At 39.6% G+C, this 22,964-nt stretch overlaps 1 protein-coding gene across 1 annotated transcript in view; it reads right to left on the bottom strand.

Moving 5' to 3' along the window:
• PCCA (propionyl-CoA carboxylase subunit alpha) overlaps positions 1–22,964 on the bottom strand; it is a 292,821-nt gene that overhangs the window by 76,379 nt on the left and 193,478 nt on the right. The window contains exon 20 of the mRNA XM_054381074.1: positions 945–1,043. Within this exon, the coding sequence (XP_054237049.1) occupies positions 945–1,043 (99 nt within the window). The remainder of the gene's footprint in view (positions 1–944; positions 1,044–22,964) is intronic.

Below are 22,964 nucleotides of genomic sequence, written 5' to 3'. Positions count from 1 at the left end.
AGTGTTTAAAACTTAGTCAAAGCAAGCAATAGTATTTCCAGTTGGGTAATTTACCAGAAGAAAAAGGTTTAAAAAATTTCACGCATTTCACTGCGATGTGTGAAATGTGACTACTGTATCACTATTAATTATACACTAAATAGGTAACGTTGGATGTAGAAAAATACTTTCAAGAACTTCAAAAGTTTGGGGTTTTTTTCCCCTCTTGTCTCACTGTTGCCAGGATAGATATTTATAGAGCAATCATTCCTCAACAGATATATAAATCCTGACTGGCATTACATTCAGCAAATTTACAAGGCAGTTAAAAGCACACCCCTTTGGAGTTATTTTCACACACATTACTGGTTACAAGGAAAAAATATACAACTACATTAATCTTTTTAGTCCTTTTTTCTTAGAGCCCCACCAAGTTTGGGATGCTTTCTACATTTCTCTTCTCAAACCATGTCACAAATCACATTAAATGCACATAAAAAAACACGTTACATGGGAGATGCACTGTCCTGTGCACTGTGATTTTCAAATTGCAAAGGCCTAAGTGGAAAAAGCACCTGATCCAAAAACAAGGAAGGGAATTGTTTTACTGAAGGACCCCATGTCAGTTTTGGTTGGGTTCTGTTGGGGGGTTGTTTTGTTTTGTTTTGTTTTTTCCCCCAGTAATTCATTCATTATTTCTTAAGTGATAAAGAAACTATATCTTCTAACATCGTCCTAGAAACAGAGCTAAAATTATGTCTAAAATAAGAAACTTCTCTTTAAAAGAAATATACTGAAAATTGTAGTTAAGTAGTTTTGAGACAAGTTCGCTGAAGCTCTAGCAGAGAGATAACATTACTCGCACAACATCACGTAATTTTTATGACCCCACGTATCAGTATTATCTGTACTCCCAAAGCTTTCCGGTTACCTCAGCTCTAAAAATGGAATGCTGCTGAGTTTACCTGTATAATCCTCTGAGTACCATCAATGGTGACAGACAATAAGGGTGAAGCCAGGTTCCACTCGCTGGTCACATTTAGTTTCATCCCATCAACTTCCACCTGTTGTGACACCAAACAAGGCTGTTACTACGAAGACAGACAGAAAACTGATCTCAAGTTCATTACTGCATACAAAGCAGCAACCATTTTAAAACAGATGGCTCCCAAACAACCTGTCATGTTTACTGCTTCTGCCATAAAAGACAGGGTCCAACAACAGAGTCTTCTAGCTATCTCTGGGGAGAGGTGAAGGACCTGTGAACAGCTGCCTCTGCGTAGCAAGGTTTCAAGTGATTTCCAGCAAGTAACAAACAGCCATCCAACTTTTAAACCTATCTGGACATGCTACATTTACTGCAATTAGACAAGTAATGCATATAAATTCCAGTGACACCTTGCAACCCACACAACAGGGCTTGCATATAATATTCTCTCCAAGGACCAAGGAAGAACTTTTCCTATGCTTCTAATGAAGGGTTTTGCATTGTTATCTTAATTAATATGAGGCAGTAATTAATTCTTCGGTGTTTTGCCTTGAAGACTAGAAAAACTTTGCAGATTCTGTCATGTTTTATTCCAATATACAATATACAGCTGATCAGAAGAACACAGTTTCTGACTTGAATGTCAATATGTTTATCTACAAAGAATCCTTCTTACAAAAAATATTTCTAAGTAAAGAGAAAAAATCCTGAGTTGTAAAGAAAATGTAGATCAGAGTAGCTCTAATAACACTTCTGTCATTCTTCTATTGTATAATACTGCTTAAAAATGCACTTCACATGTTCAATACTGTAAGAGCCACAGAGAAAGAACTGGATTATGAAAAAAAAATATTATATATGGACTAACATATAATGAATGATTAATATTTGTGGCATGTTCTGAACACTCACCATGCTATCCAAGGCAGGTAAATACAATTTCAGTTATATATTTTACTCTAGATGGGGTCGGGGGGGGGGGGGGGAAATTACCATTGGTTGGTTTCCTTCCTCTTTTAAACTAACAAAAATATTTTCATCGGTAAATTACAGACAATATTGATAATGACACAAATATTGCACACATTCTCAGTAAACTACAGGAAAATTACTGCACTTAGAATAAAAGTTGAGCCTACAATTTGCAAATTTAAACTTATAAAGCCAACTCTTTTAGATTTCAGATTAATCATGATTTCATCTTATAATAAGAAAAAGCAAGTAAGTTAGAAGAAATCCATAACAGAGAAGTGCAGAGGAGCAATGTGTAATTTGATCATTTTATTTCAGATAAGGAAAAGTTCAGGCTTCAAAAAACTTCTAGTTTTATAGACTTCACTTTAGAGCCTTTTAGTGATACTATCTACTCAGTTTCTACCAGTTTTAACTATAAAAAAAGTTACACGTAAAGAACATGAAGAAAAAACAAGTAATTTATAACAGTTCACCGACAGACCAGATTAGCTGGCATGCTTCAGGTACTTTACACTACTCCAGTGATGCAAAGCAGCCATAAACCTGGCTTGCGTTAAACCAGACCTGCAGCTGGTTTGTGTTGCCAGAGCATTGCAAAGCAGCTAGAACACACCAGTGAACCTAGGTCGCTCTCAGCAAACCTTGAGTACTGTGTCCAGTTCTGGGCTCCTCAATTCAAGAGAGATGTTGAGGTACTGGAATGTGTCCAGAGAAGGGCAATGAAGCTGGTGAGGGGCCTGGAACACAAACCCTATGAGGAGAGGCTGAGGGAGCTGGGGTTGTTTTGCCTGGAAAAGAGGAGGCTCAGGGGTGACCTCATTGCTGTCTACAACTACCTGAGGGGAGGTTGTAGGCAGGTGGGGGTTGGTCTCTTCTCCCAGGCAACCAGCAGCAGAACAAGAGGACACAGTCTCAAGTTGTGCCAGGGGAGGTATAGGCTGGATGTTAGGAGGAAGTTCTTCACAGAGAGGGTGATTGCCCATTGGAATGGGCTGCCCAGGGAGGTGGTGGAGTTGCCATCCCTGGAGACGTTCAAGAGGAGACTGGATGAGGCACTTAGTGCCATGGTCTAGTTGATTGCTTAGGGCTGGGTGATAGGTTGGACTGGATGATCTTGGAGGTCTTTTCCAACCTGGTTGATTCTATGAAACCTGAATCAGCATAAACTGTCTTTATTGAGAACAGTAGAAACATCTGAAAAAGACTTTCCAAATGCAGAAAAGCAAATCCCATGCTCTATGTCAACTTTCTTTGACTACCGATTGAACTTCGGTAAGGAAATTACTTAAAAAGCATTCTGTCACTATTGCTATACCCAAAGAAAAGATTGTCTGCATTGGAGCCTAGGTGTGGCACCATTACTTACCCTGTATTTTCAGGGGAGGAGAAGAGGTGGTATAAAAACACACCAGGCCAATGGCCACCAGAAAACCTTCAGCTGTACATCATGCTTGTTGCACTGCAGGCCTTAACACACAACCTCACAGAAAATCTGTAGTCAATACCTAAAGCCCTAGCAAAGGGTGCTCCAGTGGCATGATGCAAGCTGGTATCTCCACAAAAAACTCAATGTAACCAATTAGCTTTTCCGACACTGTGCATACAAACAAAAGCAAGATAAACAAAGTGTGCCATAGAGGTAAATGATCTGTTTAAAATCCCTTAGAAAGGTCTATACAAGTCCAGCCATCACTGATTCCAGATTATGTTAGTATCAAAAAATTATTGGTGGAAACCATCTTAAAATACGAAATGCAAGCAGTCAGATGGTAGGACTAGTGTGAGGTGTCCATGCCCATGGCAGGGGGGTTGGAACTAGATGACCCTTGTGGTCCCTTCCAACCCTGACTGATTCTATGATTCTATAACGAAACCAGGGGCAGTCTGTGAACACTGTGTCAGCTTATGGCAGTAATAAAAGGAGCAGATAATATACTGTCTCTACTATGCTTTTCCCACTCAAAGAATAAAGGGTTGTGGGTTTACTACAGTACACACAGCTGGGTAAGATGATGTGAAGCCAGAAGGATCATAAGGAAGCTGGCTCTCTCTGCTCCAATAGTTAGAATGACAAAGCTATCAGACGCTCAATCCAGAGAAGGTCAAGCCATCAGAGAAAATGCAGGGACTGAGGGTAAGAGATTTATCATATAGTATGTTACTTTCACTACAAACAAGGGGAAAACAGTTGGAGGGTGAGGGGTGACACAAGCACACCCCCACACCAAAAAACAGATGGAGGCTGAAATCAAACCAATGCTTTACCTAACAAAGCAAATCTTCCCTCTGCAGCTCGGCAGTCAGCAGCCTAGCAAGGTTAGTTGGTGGAGGTAGAGGAATAAATAAGAAGTTCGAAGAACCTGTTAGACATGTGCATTGCCCTCATTCCTCCTCGAGCAACGGATACAATAATAGAATCCAACAAATACTGCAACATAAACAGGGCCTTTCTGCTTTAGTCTTGGAGATGTGAAGGGGGACAGCATGCTGACTAATGAAGAGTTACATGGAATATTTCCTGGTTTATTTTGTTTCTGTGTTTCTAGTAATTATGGTTGTTTGAACCATTGCTACACAACACCAATGACGCTTGATGGTGGATTTTTAATGTTTTTGTCCCTCTGTAAGGGCATAAATTACAAAAGCACACATAGTTCTCCTTTACAATTATTTCCAATTCAAAAGCTATTGTAAATGAGGTCTCAGAAAGAAGAACGACAAGTCCAAGACATGTTGCTAGAAAAAGGTCAATAGCTTACTCTACTGTCACAACTTTGCAGACTTTCACTGGCATGCATCTGAACTATACAAGTAGTAGCCCCTTCACCTTTTGTGGACTGAGTTCCTGATGTTCAGCATGATAGGTACCAGCTAACCAATAGTGCAAATAGCTGCAAAGCATAATCTGCATTCAGTTTCCTTTAGAGAACACCATTTAGCATTCTATATGCATGTCAGGCAATTAAAGGAGGCAGCACCAGCCTGAGTGTTACAGCCCTGTTAATTTACTAATGCAGAGTCTCGCATACATCTGGCACATGTCACTTCTTTTCTCCTGAAAATGAAGGTGGTTTTCCAGGAGATTGGAGGGCAGCTCAAGCAGTTGTTTCCTGCCTGCTGCTTCACAACATTTTGCCTGAAGTTCCTCGTGCCAGCCCCGAGTCTGACTAATTTAAGTCTACCTACTTAATCCTGCAGTTCCAAGTTTGCTTCCCAGCATGGTGCTTAACTCGATTTTAACTTGATGGTTTTGGATTAACTCTTCATCTAACTATTGAGTTCTGCCACCCCTACCTGACTCTTTACACCCCTTAATTCTGCCTCTTGCTGTAGCAAAAGTGATGGCATTCCCTAGTTGATCAGATTAACCAAGGGAAAAGTCATCCTCTGCAGACATGCTTTGCTGAAATCATTCTCTGACCAAGACAGCTGTCCATGAAGATATTATCTTTCATGAAAATCAGGCACTACTATTCAGAGAACCTTTATGAATATTCAGTGTCATAGAGTCCAATCCCTTCAAATGGCATTAATGTAACTAAATCTATGGCACATCCAGCAGGCAGCAAGAACTCTACCAACTGAAACTCCAGAGGAAGGAACACCACCATTGAGCATTACTGTTGTACATGTGAGGCAGCACCCGTTTGAGGACTTGACTCAGGCTTTCAAGATGTCCTTTTCTCTGAAAAAAGTAACTGTCTCAGGCAGAAGCCTCTTCACCCTCCATTACTACTAAACACCAAGACCCATGCCAAAATAGCAAGGAGATTATTTTCATTTTTATGACTCAAGTAAGGGACAGGTATTGCTTTTTGGGCAGAAGACAGGGTGGGCACAGGTCTCATAGCACAATGTGGCAACAGAAGATCCAGTTGTAAGGAGTAGTATTCGGTAACAGACAGCAGTGTGCAGTGATGTCAGACTAAGCCAAACTGAGTCGGACAAAATGACTTTTAGTTCCCAGTTTTCACAAAATTCCTGAAAATGTCATTTAATCTACTGTCCAGCTAATGGGGAAGCATATGGCATGCAAAAGGCAAGTGAAAAACCCTCCTGCGCCAAAGCTATCACCCCTTCCTTTTGCAGTCCCGTGTCTCCTTAAGCATGAGAGCAAAGCCCTCATGGAGTTTGTGAGTCTGAGGTTTCCAGGCATTTTGTAAAATATTTTGCTAGTCTTCAATATAAAAATCTCCTCTTTCCCAGTCAGCAGGAGAGCTCAAACACTCTCTTGCATCTCTCTGTATATTCCCAAAGCTAATAACCACAACACACTTCCACATATGATGATTACAAGCCACCTGGAGACTGTAAGCGTTTGTGGTCATTTGCAGGGTTGTCTTGGCAATTATTGGATCTTCCTATACAATTTTCACCTTTAAGTACCTTGAATAAACAGGGAGTCATATCTATCAAACTAGGAAATAATACCAACCAAATAGTACTTCACATGTTGTAGTACATAAATGCAAAGAAACCCATAAGATTTCCCACGTGGGCAGTTCTTTTTAGATAAGCTCCTTCTTTGATGGTTTTTCTCCTGTTCTTTGGATGATATTTGCCAGTGACGCAGGGTATGATTACCCAGAAAGCATTTGACATTTTTCAGGGTCATGTCCTGGAAGAGGTGACAGAGTGTACTCTCATCACATTTACACGTGGCACAAAACCATAGCAAACAGTTAACACATTCTAAGGCAAGGTTTCCATCTGGCAGAGCCTACACAGGCAAGAAGGGGCTAATGGAAACTTTGTGAAATTCAAGATGAATTGTTAAGTGCAGCATGTGGAAAGGAAGAGTCCGTTGTAATGATATAGGCTGGAACTTAAGTGGCTGGGGAGCAGCTCTGTGGAGAGGGACTTGTAGATGTGGGCAGACATGTCAGCTGGACATGAGTAAGTCAACAGCAAAGGCAGCTAACAGTGTCCTGTGCTCTGTTAACAAAAGCATAGTCTGCTAATACAGGGAAATCCCCTCTATTCAAAAATCAGATCACATCTAGGTATTGTGTCCACAAGAAAAAACACTGACTTTGTTCAGTTATATGAAGTTCCCATTTGCCCATTCCTCTTGCCTGTCTAGGTCCCACTGGGTGGCAGCATCGCCCTTGACTGTACTGCGCAGCTTCCTCAATTCTGTGTCTTCTGTAGACTTAATGACAGTGAACTCCCACTGCCTCCTCAAAGTCAGTGATAAGGTTGTTGAACAGGACCAGTCACAATACAGACCCTTGGTACCCTCTGAATAGAGTACAACCCATTAACCATGACCCACCAAGCCTGACCACTCAAGTGGCTTTTTATCCATCTGCTTACACAAGTTGGTGTCAAAAGACTTGCTGAAGTCAAGGTAAATGACATTCACTGCTGTTCCTGGTCCACAAATCCTGTCAGTTTATGATGGATGACTGCCAGGTTGATCAGCTCTCACTAAATTCATGCTGACTGTGCCCTATCACCTTCTTTACATGCCCAGAAATGCACTCCAAGAAGACTTAATGAATTTCCCAGGGACTGAGCTGAGGCTGACCAGGCTGTAGTTCCATGGAGTTTGGTTGGTCTTTACTGAAGACTGGTGCCCCATTTGCTTTTCTCCAGTAATGACAAACTTCCCTCAACTTTCATGACCTTTCAAGTGTATAACAAGTGTAGTCTTGCTACCATATCAGTCAGCTGTCTAGGCACTCTTGGATATGGTGTCCCAGTCACTGAGTTGATCTGCATCTGCCTCCTCCTTGAACAAAAGGGAGACCTTGCTGGTGAAGACTGAAGCAAAGTTATTAGGTGCCTCAGGCTCATGTGTGTCTGCTGTTACCAAATCACTTGTGATCCCCTTGCTTAAGCAGCATTTTGCCTTTTCAGCTTTTTATTATTGCGTCAGTTCTAGGCTGTGCCTAGGAAAATTTTCCACAGATTGAGTAGAAAAGTAGTAGAAGGTAAATAAATTACCATTAAATGTATAAGCAAAAATAACAATAAAATCTAAATAATCCCATTGGTCTAATTACTAACAAAGTTAGTTGTGTAAACTAACCCTTCTCTTTTCAGCTTCTTTGCTCTAGCAGATACTAACTGGTGCTTTTGCTTAACTTTGCTGATCTTGCCTATGTCTTGTTGTGGCTAAGTACTAACAAGCTACTCTGTTCTTCTCTTTCTCTCTCCTTTACCTGGTATAGGGTGAGGAAAGGCAGCAGGGAGGGGGAAGCTGTTGGTAACCCCCTGGTTTTGTCCAGGGGAGTTCTTGTGTTGTTTATAAATTGCAAATATTATATATTTTGCACATATTCATTGCGCTTCATATTTCTAGATTGTAGTTTTGCTTGTAAATATAGCTTAATTTTCTTTCCAACTGAGCTGGTCTGGCAATTTTATTTTGGGGGGTAATTTCAACCCACCACAATTATTAATGTAGTGATAGAAGCTGTTCTTGCTCCTAACATTCCTTGGAAATCTCAAGGTAAGCTTTGGCTTTCTAAAACTATCCCTCTATGACCAGACAATTCTTCTAAGTTCCTCCTTTATATTCCGTCCCCAGTTCAACCTTCAATATGCTGCCTTTTCACACACCTGTTCTTAACAATGCTGTTTTTCTGATAAAGGTGGTTACTGTCTTGAGTATTCTTTCATTTAGAGGACGCTGTCCTCAAAGACCTGCCAGCTTTCCTGAGTGCTCTAGCTCTTCAGAACTGTCTCCCATGGAACTCTCCCAATCTGCCAAAGAAATGAAGAATAAACTAGTACAAGTAAAGAGTACAAATAGTGTACTAGTGAAGTACACTAGCCCCAAGTCTGAGGTCTATACCCTGCTAATTTTATTCCTCACTCCTTTCAGTATTCCACACTTGACACAGCCACGGCCATCACTGATTATCACATCTTCAATCAGTTCTTCCTTGCCAGTGAGTCGCAGATATGGCTCTGCCAACACCAGTTCACCCATACAGTACCAGTATCAACCAGTTATCCCAATCAGAAATCTTCCTCCTTGCATTCCATTTTGTTCCTCTTCCAGAAAATGCCAGGTTCCCTTAAGAGGGCTATGGTCTGTGACAAAGATTTCCTCCAGTTGTTTAAAGAAGTCTTAGGCTACTTCCTCACCTAGATCAGGTGGTCTGTAACATACTCCCACCATGTTGTTTCACATCTTTTCTAACTGATCAAGTCACTAGCCAAGTGCCTTCCTAGCCTAGATACTTGGTTTTCAGTTTCTCTGTAGGCACAGAACAATTTGCTCTCCCAAACCCCATAGCAAATCCATAAACATAGATGGTCTTCTCATTCTAGTGAAGGCTCCTGCTGGCCCCCAAGTGCTTCCAGTCGTCTCTCTGCTGCTTAAACCCTGCCCAGTCATATTTGCACACAGTGTCCTTCCTGGTGCAGATCCTTGTGCTAGCCATGGTGCATAGACACACTAGCAAGTATCTGAGGACGCTGACAGAATTAGCATCTGCATCAGCAACATGCACCGGTTCCTTTGCCAGCACTCAATACTGCCATTAAAACCTCTATTTTAGTTGCACAGGTCATACAGGCTTTTTCAGGGAAATCCACACTGACACCACTTTCAAGATGACTGGTCTCATCTCAGTGAAAAAAGAATCAAAGCTGAAAATGCCATAAAAAGGAAGGCTTCTTCCTTTTGTTTCCATAGATAACTTATTTTTTCTGCTTTCTTCTAAGAATGCTACATCAAGAAACTTGGTAGATGAATGCTTCCTTTAGCACACTAAAATATCTTAAAAGTTTTGCTTATCACAATTAGCAATGGTCTAAAAACCTGCAAGATTAGCTTCCAAAAAAGTGCATGAAAGAGCAAGCAGGACAGAGAGACCCCGTGGCCATGGTGCAGTGTATTGACAGACTCATTAAAATGTCACAGAGATAAGAGAAGCTCCTTTAAGCCCAGAAGAGTGGCTATCAAATAAAAACTGAATTCACTGATGCTTATAGGACAGCAATTTCTTTGATTCCAATTAACCACTTGTTTTAGCTTGCATTTTTAGCTTGTAGTTATTGAGAAAATATTCATATCAGATTAATGGACTGCCCTTTTTTACTTCTTTTCTTCAAGTGACTGTAAGGTTAGCTTTTGGGATTTTTGAAGTGGTTGGTCAGATGCTTTCAAAAGGAAGTTAAAATCTGTGAGTTTCAATCTCATTAAAAAGGCTTTTTTCCTTTTTTTAACAAACTTTTCTTTTGTTCATATGAGCACTTACTTTTTTTAAAAGACCCCAAGAGAGCGTTCCAGTCTATAGATCACTTGTCCTGAAGAAAGCCCTGTTAACTATTTATAGATCATGTTCTTTTGTACCAAACTAGATCAAGCAATTTATTCAGTGCATGACTGCAGGAGAGAAATTCATTTGCTCTAAGTGTCATCAAGGCAGCCTTTTACCTGCTATGAACAAGACCAGATGATGTGAATTGCTGGGCTTTTACTTCAAATGCACATTTTGACATTGTGTGGGGTGCCATCATTTCTTTCAAGTTTTCAAAGTATTAAGGACATTTATAGAATGGGCAGTCCTTAAATCATAAGAGCAGCAAATAGCCCCTAACCATTAGAATAAAGAAAACACATGTGCACACATCCAAATTATCTCTCTTTTCTTTAAAGTAGCATTTATAGATGCAAATTACATTTAGCTGCTTTGGTATATCTCACTTCAGAAGTGGAAGCATGCCAGCCTAGAGACCAAGGAGAGGAGCACACAACAGGCATCAGCTCCTCAACTTACCAGCAACAGAACCAAAACAAACAAGAGAGGGAAAGGATGGCCTTCACTATCTCTAAACAACAAGGACTTTCTTCAAGTACTCACCAGGGAAGTGATCTTCCCTGTAAAACCTAGGCTGTACACAACAAAAACACTCCACCATGGCTAATGCTTTGCTTCACTAGTTCTGTTTTCTTTCTAGAGTCATTACCTACCTGAGCCCACTGAATTTGAAAAAAAAAAAAAAAAAAAAAAAAGCAAGCAAAAAAAAAGGTAAAAATAGAAGAAGCAAGCAAGCAAGCAATTCAGCTATTACAAATCACAGACATTTGCTGGCAACAGTCTCAGACACAAAAAGTGCAGCTGGTTTGGGCAGTATGGGTATTTACTGTTATAGGAACAGTGTGAAAGAGGAAGATTGAGCATTTTTTGCCTCCCTTCTCCAGTTCCTCTATCAAGATGAATGCTTTGGATGTGTCTAGCTAAATATGCTCCACCCCAGCTACAGGTATTGCTCGTAGATGGTAGAAAATGATGCAGGTGGCTCACGTAGTGTTACTACTATCATGGGCAGACAGAGCACTTCAAAATCTGCATCACACTCCAACCTTCCTCAGCTAACACTGATAATGTCTTGAGGACGATCTTGTTTGCTCCCTTGAAAAGCAGTCTGGATAGAGACCGACGACAGCATTATGCTGGGACTTAAAAATACTTTGGTAACATAGATAGCAATAGGGTACACACTGCTGTTTTAATAGCTTTTGAGTCATGAGTCATGCCTATATACTGAAATCACTAAGCAAGTTTGATTCCTAAATGAATTTCAGCAGCAGTTTCCATTCTTTAACTTCAGAGGCACACAGGGATCCCAAGCTCTATCCCATTTGACAGGATAAATTCTTGAGTAAAATGACATTATCATAGCAAAGACTACCACTACAAAACATGACAGACTAAACTCATATTATCATTTTAGACAAAGAACATGTTTTGGTACAGAAATTCTTTGCGTTAAGTATTCATCTAATACATATATTTATTCAGCTAAATTTTTACAATAAAGATGCACAAGCTAAGAACAGATTATTGTTTTTAAATAGAGACCATATCACCAGAAGCTGGATGTCAAGCTTAGAGTCAAGAATTAATGAATTCCTGTCTTGACTGCCAATGTGCTGCTGACAAGCCATACATAACTCTCAAGCCTCTAATTTTTGTTTTCTTAATTAGTAGAGAGGACTGAGAATTAATATTGGCTATCAAGGAACTCCGAGTACCACTACCCAGATACCTATTTGGAAAAATTTAATCAGAAAAACATATATTAGGAAGATTTTTTTTTTTTAAAAGACAGGCAGACCAACATATGACACATATCTCTAACAGCAAAAAGAGGAAAAAAAAAGTTCTTACTGGTTTCCTTTCTGTCTCCTTTCTAAACTGAGAATTATGCATTAGCTAGGCTTCCATATCTGGTCTAAACAAAGCATACCACAGCAATTTGAAGAGCATTAGAAATCATGAGGATCATAACTATTAACTGAGAAGTATTTTATTTCACACAATTTCCAGCTGGATACAGATATCTAACATCAGAAGACTCTATGGCTATGAAGAAAAAAAAGTACCACTTTGTTATATTTGGAAGTTGTAATCTATCTTGGCCTAGTTCTGTAGGGTGGATACCTCACAATGGACAGTCTGCCTCTAATTCCAATTACTTTTCCCATTGTACTACCATGGCAGCAAGGCTGGTTTTTCAAATTAGTAAAGAGCTAGAATAAGCAACAGTTAAAACGTGTCTTTGATTTGACATTGTGTAGTGACAAGAAGAAAGTAGAGTGGGCAACTGGGTATGGATTTCATCCAGCAGTTCCAACCTGCTGCTCTCAGCTGTCACAACAGGATATAGGTCAGCACTGGTCCTTCAAATATCCCCAGCCCAAGGTTATTCACTACTTAAACTACAAGCTTTACATGAAAAATATCTGTTGCTGTCTATCTTCCCCCTAAACTGCCCTAGATACCTCATGACAATACAAGTATCAGAGAATCAAACCCAATTCTCTTAAAGCCATATCTATTTTGATATAATCTGCAATATGGTGTATGCCCTTCAGTCAAATAGCCACTTCTGTATGCTGTATCAATCCACTGGATTAAGAAAAAAAAAAAAAAAAAAAAGAAAAAAGAAAAAAAAAAGAAAACCAACCCAGTAAGTTGTAACAGCTAGACTAGCTATATGGTTTCCTAAGTATAAGAAAAATTGTAGTTGTAGGAGACTTCTTATTTCTTACAGTCAAAAAGACTAAAAAAAACCTACTTTCATTTCTGAAATAACAATGCACATTGATGATAAGGAGAATATATGCAATAAATTCTCATTTAGTTAGTTTCCAAATTTAATGACTCTCAAATTCAGGCGTTTTACCTGACTTTCAAGAAGCTGGTCGGAAGTAACAGCATCAGGTGCTTAAACAAATCCTTTCCACCGTTCCCAGCCTCCCAACCAATAGACTTGGATCATCTCTCTTGGGCATGTTTGACCAGCACCAAGACAACAATATTTTTATCAACACACACCAGCCATCTTGTACGGAAAATAAAGAACTGTAAGGAACTACCAAGAGTAACAGTAGGCGTATTTCCTCTTTAGAAAGTCCTCCTTTAGCTTCTAAAGTAATCCCAGGAAAGGAAGTAAGGATGTCACAGCTCCAGAGGTGGCAGTGTTAAATACAAAAGGGAAGAACACAGGCCACTGCACAAGGGATAAGGATGCAAAGCTGACACAGCAGAGAGAAGATGAGATATCACAGAAGTCATAAGCCACTCACTCAAAAGAGAAGATGCTAAAAAGTTTTGAAGCGTTTCCATAAGCAGAACAAACCAAGACATGTAGCAATGTAAAACAGATGTTTACATCTAATGCTATTTACCTTAGCAGTTAATAGGATTGCATTGTTTATGTTAACAAAGTGATTACCATGAATTCACTTAAAAGGCATAAAACTACCATTTGTGAATAGAAACCTCTGAATTATTTCCTCATGGTTCCAGCTACTTAAATTTTAAAAGGTGACAGTGTCTTGCTATTGACTTTTATCTGGGTAAACTCAAATTCACCATGCTAATAGAACCAGTTAAGAAACAGTATTTCCTTCAAAAATATAATCTAATGTGAATTCATTTTTATGTCCTGGGTTGAACAGTCTTAATTACAGTTTTTATCACATAAAACTTGATATGGAAACTGTTCCACAAGTTGTTTGGAACATTCAGTTTTCCATTCTACGTAAATGTAGGGGGAAAAGTGAAGTGCACACCCTGAAATAATTTGGCATTAGAGACAGATTACCTACATCCTTTAGCATCAAACAAAGATAATTTCCTCAATAGAGAAACCTCATGAAACAATTACAACACCGTAACTACAAAAACATGGTCAGCACCTGCTAAATAACCTCTTTATTTTAATCACCTATAAATATTCAGACTTTGGGCAAATAAAAAAATATACATCTTTTAACAGTTGTCAACAAGAACAAGGTAAGTTTTACACTGTCCTAAATAAAACATGCAATCATCACATATTAAAGCTGCATATTTACTACAACACTGAATTTCCAGAGATATGAATTAGGTATCAATGAGATGTTAGATTAGAAGAAAACGGACAGGGACTACAAAACAATCATGAGATCTGCTTCTTACGTAGCAATGAAAGGAGCATCATGACATGACTGTTTCTATTGCATTTGCTGGTTTAAATACCACAGGAAACTTACAGACTTTTTTTTTTTTTAAGTTTTGTTTCAAAGGTTACCTTTCATAGTATTGTACTGTGGTGCCATCTCTAAATATGTTTTGGGACCTTTCAGAAACTCAACGATTAATACATTTTATCCAATCTAATAGCCATCACTTCATATTCTTCAATGTAGCCACAAAACATCAATGAAATGGGAAAATGCAGATTCATCTGTGGATCATAATGCTTCCGCAGACAAAGGCTTAGGATTCCCCAGAGATACTACCATTTGCCTACTTTTCCCCAGCACCTTCAAACAAGGGCCTAATTCCTGAGCCCAATAAATCTGGCTGGGCTCTGCCTAATATGCGTTACAGAAAACATCCCACATAGCAGATGGGGACCCTCATACGCTCATATAACAATTCCATTACTCAACTATTTGGTCCCCACACCAGAACACAGAGATGCTCCAGTCAAGGATCAAAGAACAGGAAAATCTCTGTAAGGTAAGTTCCTTCTCTTAAGAGAAAGAAGAGAAGAGCTCAATGCAGGGAATGCAATGTCTCTGAACTAATTCTGCTCCTTTTTTTCACAGTAAACTCTCTGCCAGAGGCATCCCTGCTCTTAAAGCCAGTCCAAATCATTCAACCAGATACTACAAAAAAAGACTACGCATACGATGCAGAAACAACTGGCATTTCCCTTCAGTGATGTGATACAGGGGAAGCAATCAGCTGATCTTCATTTCTTTTAAATAGTATAAAATTCATTCCCTCTTACTAAGAAAAAAGATTTAATTTTGACAATATAACAGCAAGAAGTATTTGGAAGCATCACAGAGACTGGAAGGTACAAGATGAAAAGACCATATTAAAGATTTTGCTTAATACAAGCTTTAATTCAGAAAATAAGAGAAACTATAACTGCACAAGACAATCTTTGGTGAACTAGAGCTTTCAGCAGGCTGCATCCAAAATCCAATGAATCAATGCAGCTCACATGGGAAATTTAGGAGATAGCAAATGAAATAAAGCAAAGCTAAACCAAAACATTTATTAAGATTCCTAATATTTTTGAAGAGCTGAAGAGAGGTTTTATGCAAGCGTATCAAAAGCACTAGTGTGGAAGTAGGTAAAATGAAAAATGAAGAAAGACAGGAAGCGCTTAAAAGCTGAACAACATAAAAAAAAAAATCCAAAAGTAAGTTAGAAACGCTGGGAGGGAAACCCAATAAAGTTAAAAGAAACCCCCAAACAAACAAAATAGTGAATTTGGGACTCAATAAAAAGCCAGTATAGCTGCTCTTAGGTCATCTCGATCTACAGCTCCAGGTTAAAAGGCAAGGCACACGATCCCAGAACAGGGAAATCAAAGTACCTCTCTATATAGAGGCTCTACCCAGAAAACTACATTAACAAAGTTGATGTCACACCTTAAAAATCAAACATATCATAAGTGGTAGGGAGAAGACCACAAAGATCCTAGTACAATCATGTACCCATAATTCAGAGTCTCATTATTGAAAAGGTGGCAATGAATTGAGGGCAGCACAGAAAGTACAACGACAACTGAAGGTGGGCTGGAATATACTGCTATGAAAATCAGTACAAAGTTGAAAGGGTTAGTATTCAAATTATTAGTAACAGAGCTACATAATACCACACCATTGTATTAGCTTCCCTTTCAACAACACCAAGTTCAGTGCTTTCAAGGACTGACAGACAGACTTTGGCAAACAGAGGATAGGCAGAAATAACAAAAATTATTTGAAAATCTCCTTCAAGTGTAATCATCACAGCTCCTGACAGGTGTGAATAAAAGGATACAATTAAGGAGAAAAACTAGGGTTAATCAGGAAGAATCTTTTAAGCCAATGAACAAGAAACTTCCCTTGGGAACAAACACCACTTCCACCTCACTGGTCAGTGCTTCCCCTACTAGCTGTGGGATAAAGACCCAAGAAGAAGATAGCACTGTCCCTCCCAAACATAAGGATACAGATGTTTTTCAGCACTACTGGGGACTGGGATGACCCCAAGATCTGAGAGCCAGGGTCTGGGCTCCTTTACCCTCTGCTAGAGGTGAGATGTAGCAAAGGACAGACAGAAAATATAGTAACAGTCCAGTCCTGATTCTTCCCAAAGTACTCCTCATAATGGAGCTGTGCATCAGTCTTATACACAGTTTGGAAGACAGTTTTCCCTTAATCTTAAAACATTATTAACAGCATTACGGTGCTTAAAAGCAGATATCATTTTGCCCTCACAATAATTTAAGTTTGCCCTGTATTTTAGGAACTTTCAGAGTAAGCTGAAGAACTTCCCATTGCACATTATCAGTTGTGCCAAGTAATGAGTTGTCTGTAAAAGCGCCTTTTAAGCAAGCTAGTTAACCTAGTGTGTGTACAAAGGGTCAGCAGATGTGAATGGAAGATTTGGTTGGATTCAAATATTTTAAATAAAGTTTTTATCTGGAGCTAAATAATGTTGAATGATGCTAGCAGGGTATTTTAACTTCCAAAAGAATCCAGTAAGCTTTTGTGAATGCCATTGTTAGAATGGCACATGATACCACAAGAGCTATTAGGAAGCTACTTCTTGGAAATGAATGATAGCACAAATCACAGACAAGCCCTAGTTTTCATACGGTCATTAAATGGATGTAATTTTCAACTTGCCACTACTTGCACCTCCCGTAACAATTATTCTCAATTTCTTTTCATCTGTCCCATAAAAAATGATTGCTTCTCCTTTACTTAATCCTCCACTTACATCAACCCTATTGTTCGTTTCCTTCCCTTTCATCTTCTCCACATTAATTCCCCACATCGCTTTTGATCTAGCTTTTTGTTTCCTTTTTTCCCCTACAGATTCTTCCTGATGAAGAATTTACAACCATAATGTTCATCTGACGTGCACAGTGATATTTTATTGATTCGCTACTCTGTCTATTAGTTCTGTATTATGAAGAGCATTATACAAAACACTAGATGGGTTGCCTATGCCTATATCTTGGACCTTAAAAATCAGTTAAACTGAACTTGAAAAATGCTCCATGTTATGGGTAAATATTCATATTTAATTATAACTGGAGAAGCATATGCAAGGAACAGCCAGAGAAAACAAGCATTTCCTCCTCACAGTCCAAAGAATTACTCCCTGCCATAGAGGCAAGCCAAGTAAATAGAATAATTGCAATTTTCTCTGCTGCTAAATAAGAAATAGAAAACCTCTCCAGGAACTGTTCTGTGTGGCTGTAATAAATGCCCACAGAAACAAGCTAACCTACATTATTCATCCCTCTGCAGAAAGGCTGGTCCTTTCAGAATCAGAAAGCCTGCGAGAAGTGGAACAGCTGACTTCAGCTGGTATAAACTGTAAGTTACATTTTAAACAGAAGCTATATTTATTTTTTAAGGGAATAAAAACAAACACACAAAAATCACCCAAAAACCAACAAAAAAGAACCATTTAGTCCAGGCAATTCATAAAACTCAATGCTGAACAAGCACAAGTTTTATGTTCGTAAATTAACAGTAATACCCAAGTATATAAACCCCATAAAAATGATTTTACTTACCATACTATACTTTACTTACTGCAATATCATATAATCACCTCTGAGCCTGGGAACGTCATGGAACAGATCCTCCTAGATGCCATGCTAAGGCACATGGAGGACAGGGAGGTGATTCAAGACAGCCTGCATGGCTTTACTAGGGGCAAGTCCTGCCTGACTAACTTAGTGGCCGACAGTCGGATAAGGAATTGGCTGGATAGTCATATCCAGAGGGTAGTGATCAATGGCTTCAAGTCCAGATGGAGAGCAGTGAGAAGTGGTATCCCTCAGGGGTCCATACTGGGACCTGTGCTGTGTAATATTTTTAACAATGATATAGACAGGGAGATCGAATGCACCATCAGCAAGTTTGCAGATGACACCAAGCTCTGTGGTGTTGATACACCAGAGGGATGGGATGTCATCCAGAGGAACCTGGACAAATTGGAGAGGTGGGCCCAAGGTTCAATAAGAGCAAGTGAAGGGTTCTGCACCCAGGATGAACAATCCTCACCATCAATACAAAATAGGGAATGAGGTGATAGAAAGCAGCCTTGTGGAAAAGGACTTGGGGGTGCTGATGGACGAGAAGCTGGACATGAGCAGGCAGCATGTGCTTGCAGCCCATAAGGCAAATTACATCCTGGGCTTCACCAAAAGATGCATCACCAGCAGATCCAGAGAGGTCTAGTGCTCTGGCAAGACCTCACCTGGAGTACTGCGTATAGGTCTGGAGCCCTCAATATGGGAAGGACATGGACCTGAGAGAGCAGGTCTAGAGGAGGGCTGCGAAAACGATCAGGGGATTGGAGCACCTCTGCTTCAAGGACAGGCTGAGGGAGCTGGGGTTGTTCAGCTTGGAGAAGAGGAGGCTCTGGGGAGTCCTAATAGTGGCCTTCCAGTACCTGAAGGGGGCCTACAAGAAGGATGGAGAGAGACTGTTTACAAATGCCTGTAGTGATAAGGACAAGGGGCAGTGGCTTCAAAATAGAGATGAGCAGATTCAGGTTGGACGTTCAGAACAGGTTCTTTGCCATGAGGGTGGTGGAACACTGAACAGGTTACCTGGGGAGGTGGTTTGGGCCCCATCCCTGGAGATATTCAAAGTGAGGCTCCACAGGGCTCTGAGCAGATCTAGTTGAGGATGCCCCTGCTTATCGCAGAGGGGGTTGGACTAGATGACCTTTGGAGGTCCTTTCCAACCCAGACCATTCTTTGATTCCACGCTAAATTTTGTATTTACTCAGTTGCGTCAAAACTAGTCACTGGATAAAATCTTTGAGCAGTCCCAGAAGTAGAAACCAGGGCTGAGGCTCCCTTTCTCCCAGCCTCCTAGCCCCACAGCCAGCCTCCAACTATGTTCCTTCTTGGGCAATCATCTCCGGCCTTGTGAATGTTTTATTCCTCACTGCACCAGTAAAGCTTCAACAAAAGAAGGGCTTTAATTGCTCCCCGCTATGCGAGACCAGCAGCAGAGTGGCTGCTAACTCTCATGCTGAACACTAGTAGTGTTTGTTAGCCCACAGGTAGCATATGATCTTCGAAAGAGGCAGGTGCAGAAGCATCCAATCCATCATGTCAGCAGCAATAGGTAGGAAAGAGACGCCAACACTTCATTCCAGGCAAGACTGGAAACTCCAGGCATATTCAACTACCAACCCTCCACATAGTTTTATTGGCAAAACAATATTAAACACCTGAAGTCTTTCAGATACAGTAAAGGTTAATCCTGGATTTTGATGAAGGCACCCTAGGAATTAAAGCCCAACAGACCAGACGTATATAACACCAAGGTCTTCTACAGACCTAGACTGGTTCTTTGGCATGCACAGTGAATCACTTTTCATGTTCATCATCACACAGCCAACTATGATTAAGATAATAATGGACAAGATAAGAGTACTGAACTCAGCTGTCCTCCCTCTGTACCAGCTACTGGCCAAGGACAGTCAAATGCTCTTTCTTTAAAGAAAAATGAAAAATACTAAGGAAATAAGGTCCAAAGTACAGGGTTTAGGTCTTCCCTCACTTTTAACTGCTAGGGTTATTTTCATGAAAACAGAGCATTTGCATCTGGCTATACTTGTCACCTCTCCTAATCCACAAATTAAGTTTTCCCTGTAACATGAATACTTCCTGTTGGCCTGTACAAGATGATTACTTGGCATGGGCACCTTTGGTAATGAAAAACACTGGCCACAGCATGGTCTCTTCCTAACCTCTGTCTCAGTATTTTGCCTACATACTACAAGAAAAGCTTTGGGGTAAGGACCAGAGAAGCAGAAGAACGTAATAGGTAAATTGAAACGTCTGTTATCCTTTCAGTCAATAGACAGCAGAATGGAAAACTTAACTTTCCCTGATCTTACTGATTTATATTAAGAAACAGTAACTACTCAAAACCCCTCAGCACAGAGAACCGAACTTGACAAAAAAAGCCTTTTTTTTTTTTTTTTTGCTCTTAAGAGAACCTATTAAGCAAAGCTTTTCTATCTATCTACACCAATTTTCAAAGCAATCATACTCATTATTGCTGGCTATGAAGACTGACATATACACACTCCTTTGACAGTTCACACGTGAAATATCTAGAAAAGGTCAAAATACCTAGAACAATCAACAGGACCAGATGTCAAAGCCCTGAACTCATAATGAAATGCTAACTTGTAACACTGATTCTTTTATAAATACAGAATGACAACACAATAAAGCAAACCAGATATGTGAAATGACCTGAAATTGTACCAAGGGAGGTTTAGATTGGAAAGGGTGGTCAGGAACTGGAAGACTACCCAGGGAGGTGCTGGAGTCACTGTCTCTGAAGGTGTTAAAAAAAATGTGTCGACATGGCACTTCGAAATATGGTTTAATAGCCATGGTGGTGTTAGGTCAACATTTGGATGGATCTTTGAGGTCTTTTCCAACCCAAATAATTCCATGATTCTATGATAAGTCTTGGAAAAAATGGCACATTCCTGAGTCGTAGTTCCGTGAAAACTGACTTTTGACAGACTCAAGTTGTGACAACAGACCCCATGAAGTAGAGCACCAATCATTCAGGTTTCCTGTTAACTCCTGTTCTCTACAATAAATGTTCCCCATTTTTTCCACAGAGATAGTTTAAAGTCTGAGATTTTGGTAAAAAAAGGTAAGGAAGCCTTCCTGGTTTGCACTATAGCACCTCCTGACTACAAAAAAATTACCAAAGCTTGTTAACATAGATATAAAATGTAATTACCTGGCTGTGCACTGATCTTCACTGTGGGGAGTTTCTTTGTTATAATCACAACAAAGGTGGTGTCTAGTAATAGCAAGTGGGACTGGGGAAAATGAATATTCAGAATTATATGATTAATTAAAATAAACTCTTAAAATCCCTGAAACCTGACAAAACTTCTGTCCAAGAAGCTGCCAGTTCTTGCATTAAGCTTACGGTTTTCTGTTTGTTAATAATTACAACATTTGATCATTTCATAGCTTTGCATATTTATCTATAGGAATGTAGTATCTTCCTGATCATGGAGTGGGGATTGTTCAGGTTGAATTAGCTTTGATGACATTAAGAGTGAGGTCCTGGGCACTGATATTTTCTGATACAAAGAATTTCAGAAACCCACAACAGAAACTTTTCATACATCTTTTCATCTCCAGACATAAAACATAAAACAAAGACGGATTTCACAGAATTGATTTCTGTTTTCAAATTCTCCAGTTCTTTCAAGGTATCAAGCCACTGCAATACTTGCTACTCAAAGAAAAATCAGCTACTCAGAAAAATAAGAGTATTTCATATCAAGTATGTGACAATTTTTTCTTCTTCACACATTTTGCTTTCAGACAAAAGACAGCAGAACCTAATTGTGAATTAAGAGACTGTCAAGATCTGTATCAACAGGAACTCTGTTTTAACTGCTTTTACTTTATCTGTAGCTGTGGTTTTACACATGTAAGGAAATTAGGTCTATTTGGAATTAATCCTTTTATGTAATTCCAAACTGTATGTCAAACCACACATCTGTTTACTGATTTTTAATTTTTTTTCCCTTGAGGTGCATCCTCCTTTATTATAGCTCTTAAAAATGAAATCTATGTTTTATTCAGTTTGATCACTGTATGACCTGCATAGCCAAACATGGCTGAACTGAGACATGCATCCACAAGTGTCTGCTGGGACAGAAGTTATAGTAGGTTACTTCCAACTGAAGTTTGGACAGTCACAAAACTATAGTAATAGTTTTAGGAGAAAATATTTGTGGTCTCACTGTCATAATTACAGGGGTAGTACAAGACAGTGCTTCTACTGTCAAAGAGTAAATTTCTACTCTATTTCCCAGATCTTCTATTAAAAACAACAAGAGTTTTTTTGTTTGGACAGCAATGCTTTAACATTAACTTTCACAGTTACAATACCACTTGTAATGAAGGAGCCTGCTAGCCCTCCAACACCCCTGAAAACAAAGCACTCTCTCTCTCGTAAGCTTTCAAAGGATTGAGATTTTCCTGAATGAAGCTGCAACATGGTTCCAGTCGCCTTAATCCAGTTTCTCAGTGCAGAGTCCATTTTCCTGGGAGATCTACCCGCTTCTCTCCATGAAAAAGTACCCTTTGTCCTTTCTGCAAATTACATGACCGTGCTATTCACACAGCTGCTGCTGCTGCTGTGTTGTCGATCACATTAAAAGCACACTTTTCCTCAAAAAAGGTTTCTGAGGCTTGATAATGACAGTGTGGTATCCTTCAACCCAAATCAGGTAAAGCTCCCTTTCAGATCTGGTATGAACCATGTTCTTTGCATAGGGCTGGCTGCCTGCTGGCAGGATCCCTAACATGAAAAGCTGGCAGCTCTTGTTACACATTCACTGTGGTTTAAAACTTACATAATAAAAAGAATATCCAGTAACCTCACTACTTAGCTAGAAAAGGACTTTTCAACTTAACACTTACTCTGACGCAACCTATTTCTTCCTGTTCCCTGGACTCAAGCCAGATCGGA

Source organism: Indicator indicator, chromosome 1 (genome assembly GCF_027791375.1).
Source record: "Indicator indicator isolate 239-I01 chromosome 1, UM_Iind_1.1, whole genome shotgun sequence".
Lineage (NCBI taxonomy): Eukaryota > Metazoa > Chordata > Aves > Piciformes > Indicatoridae > Indicator > Indicator indicator.
Note: the sequence above shows the minus strand (reverse complement) of the source record. Positions and strands in the feature narration are given on the sequence as shown.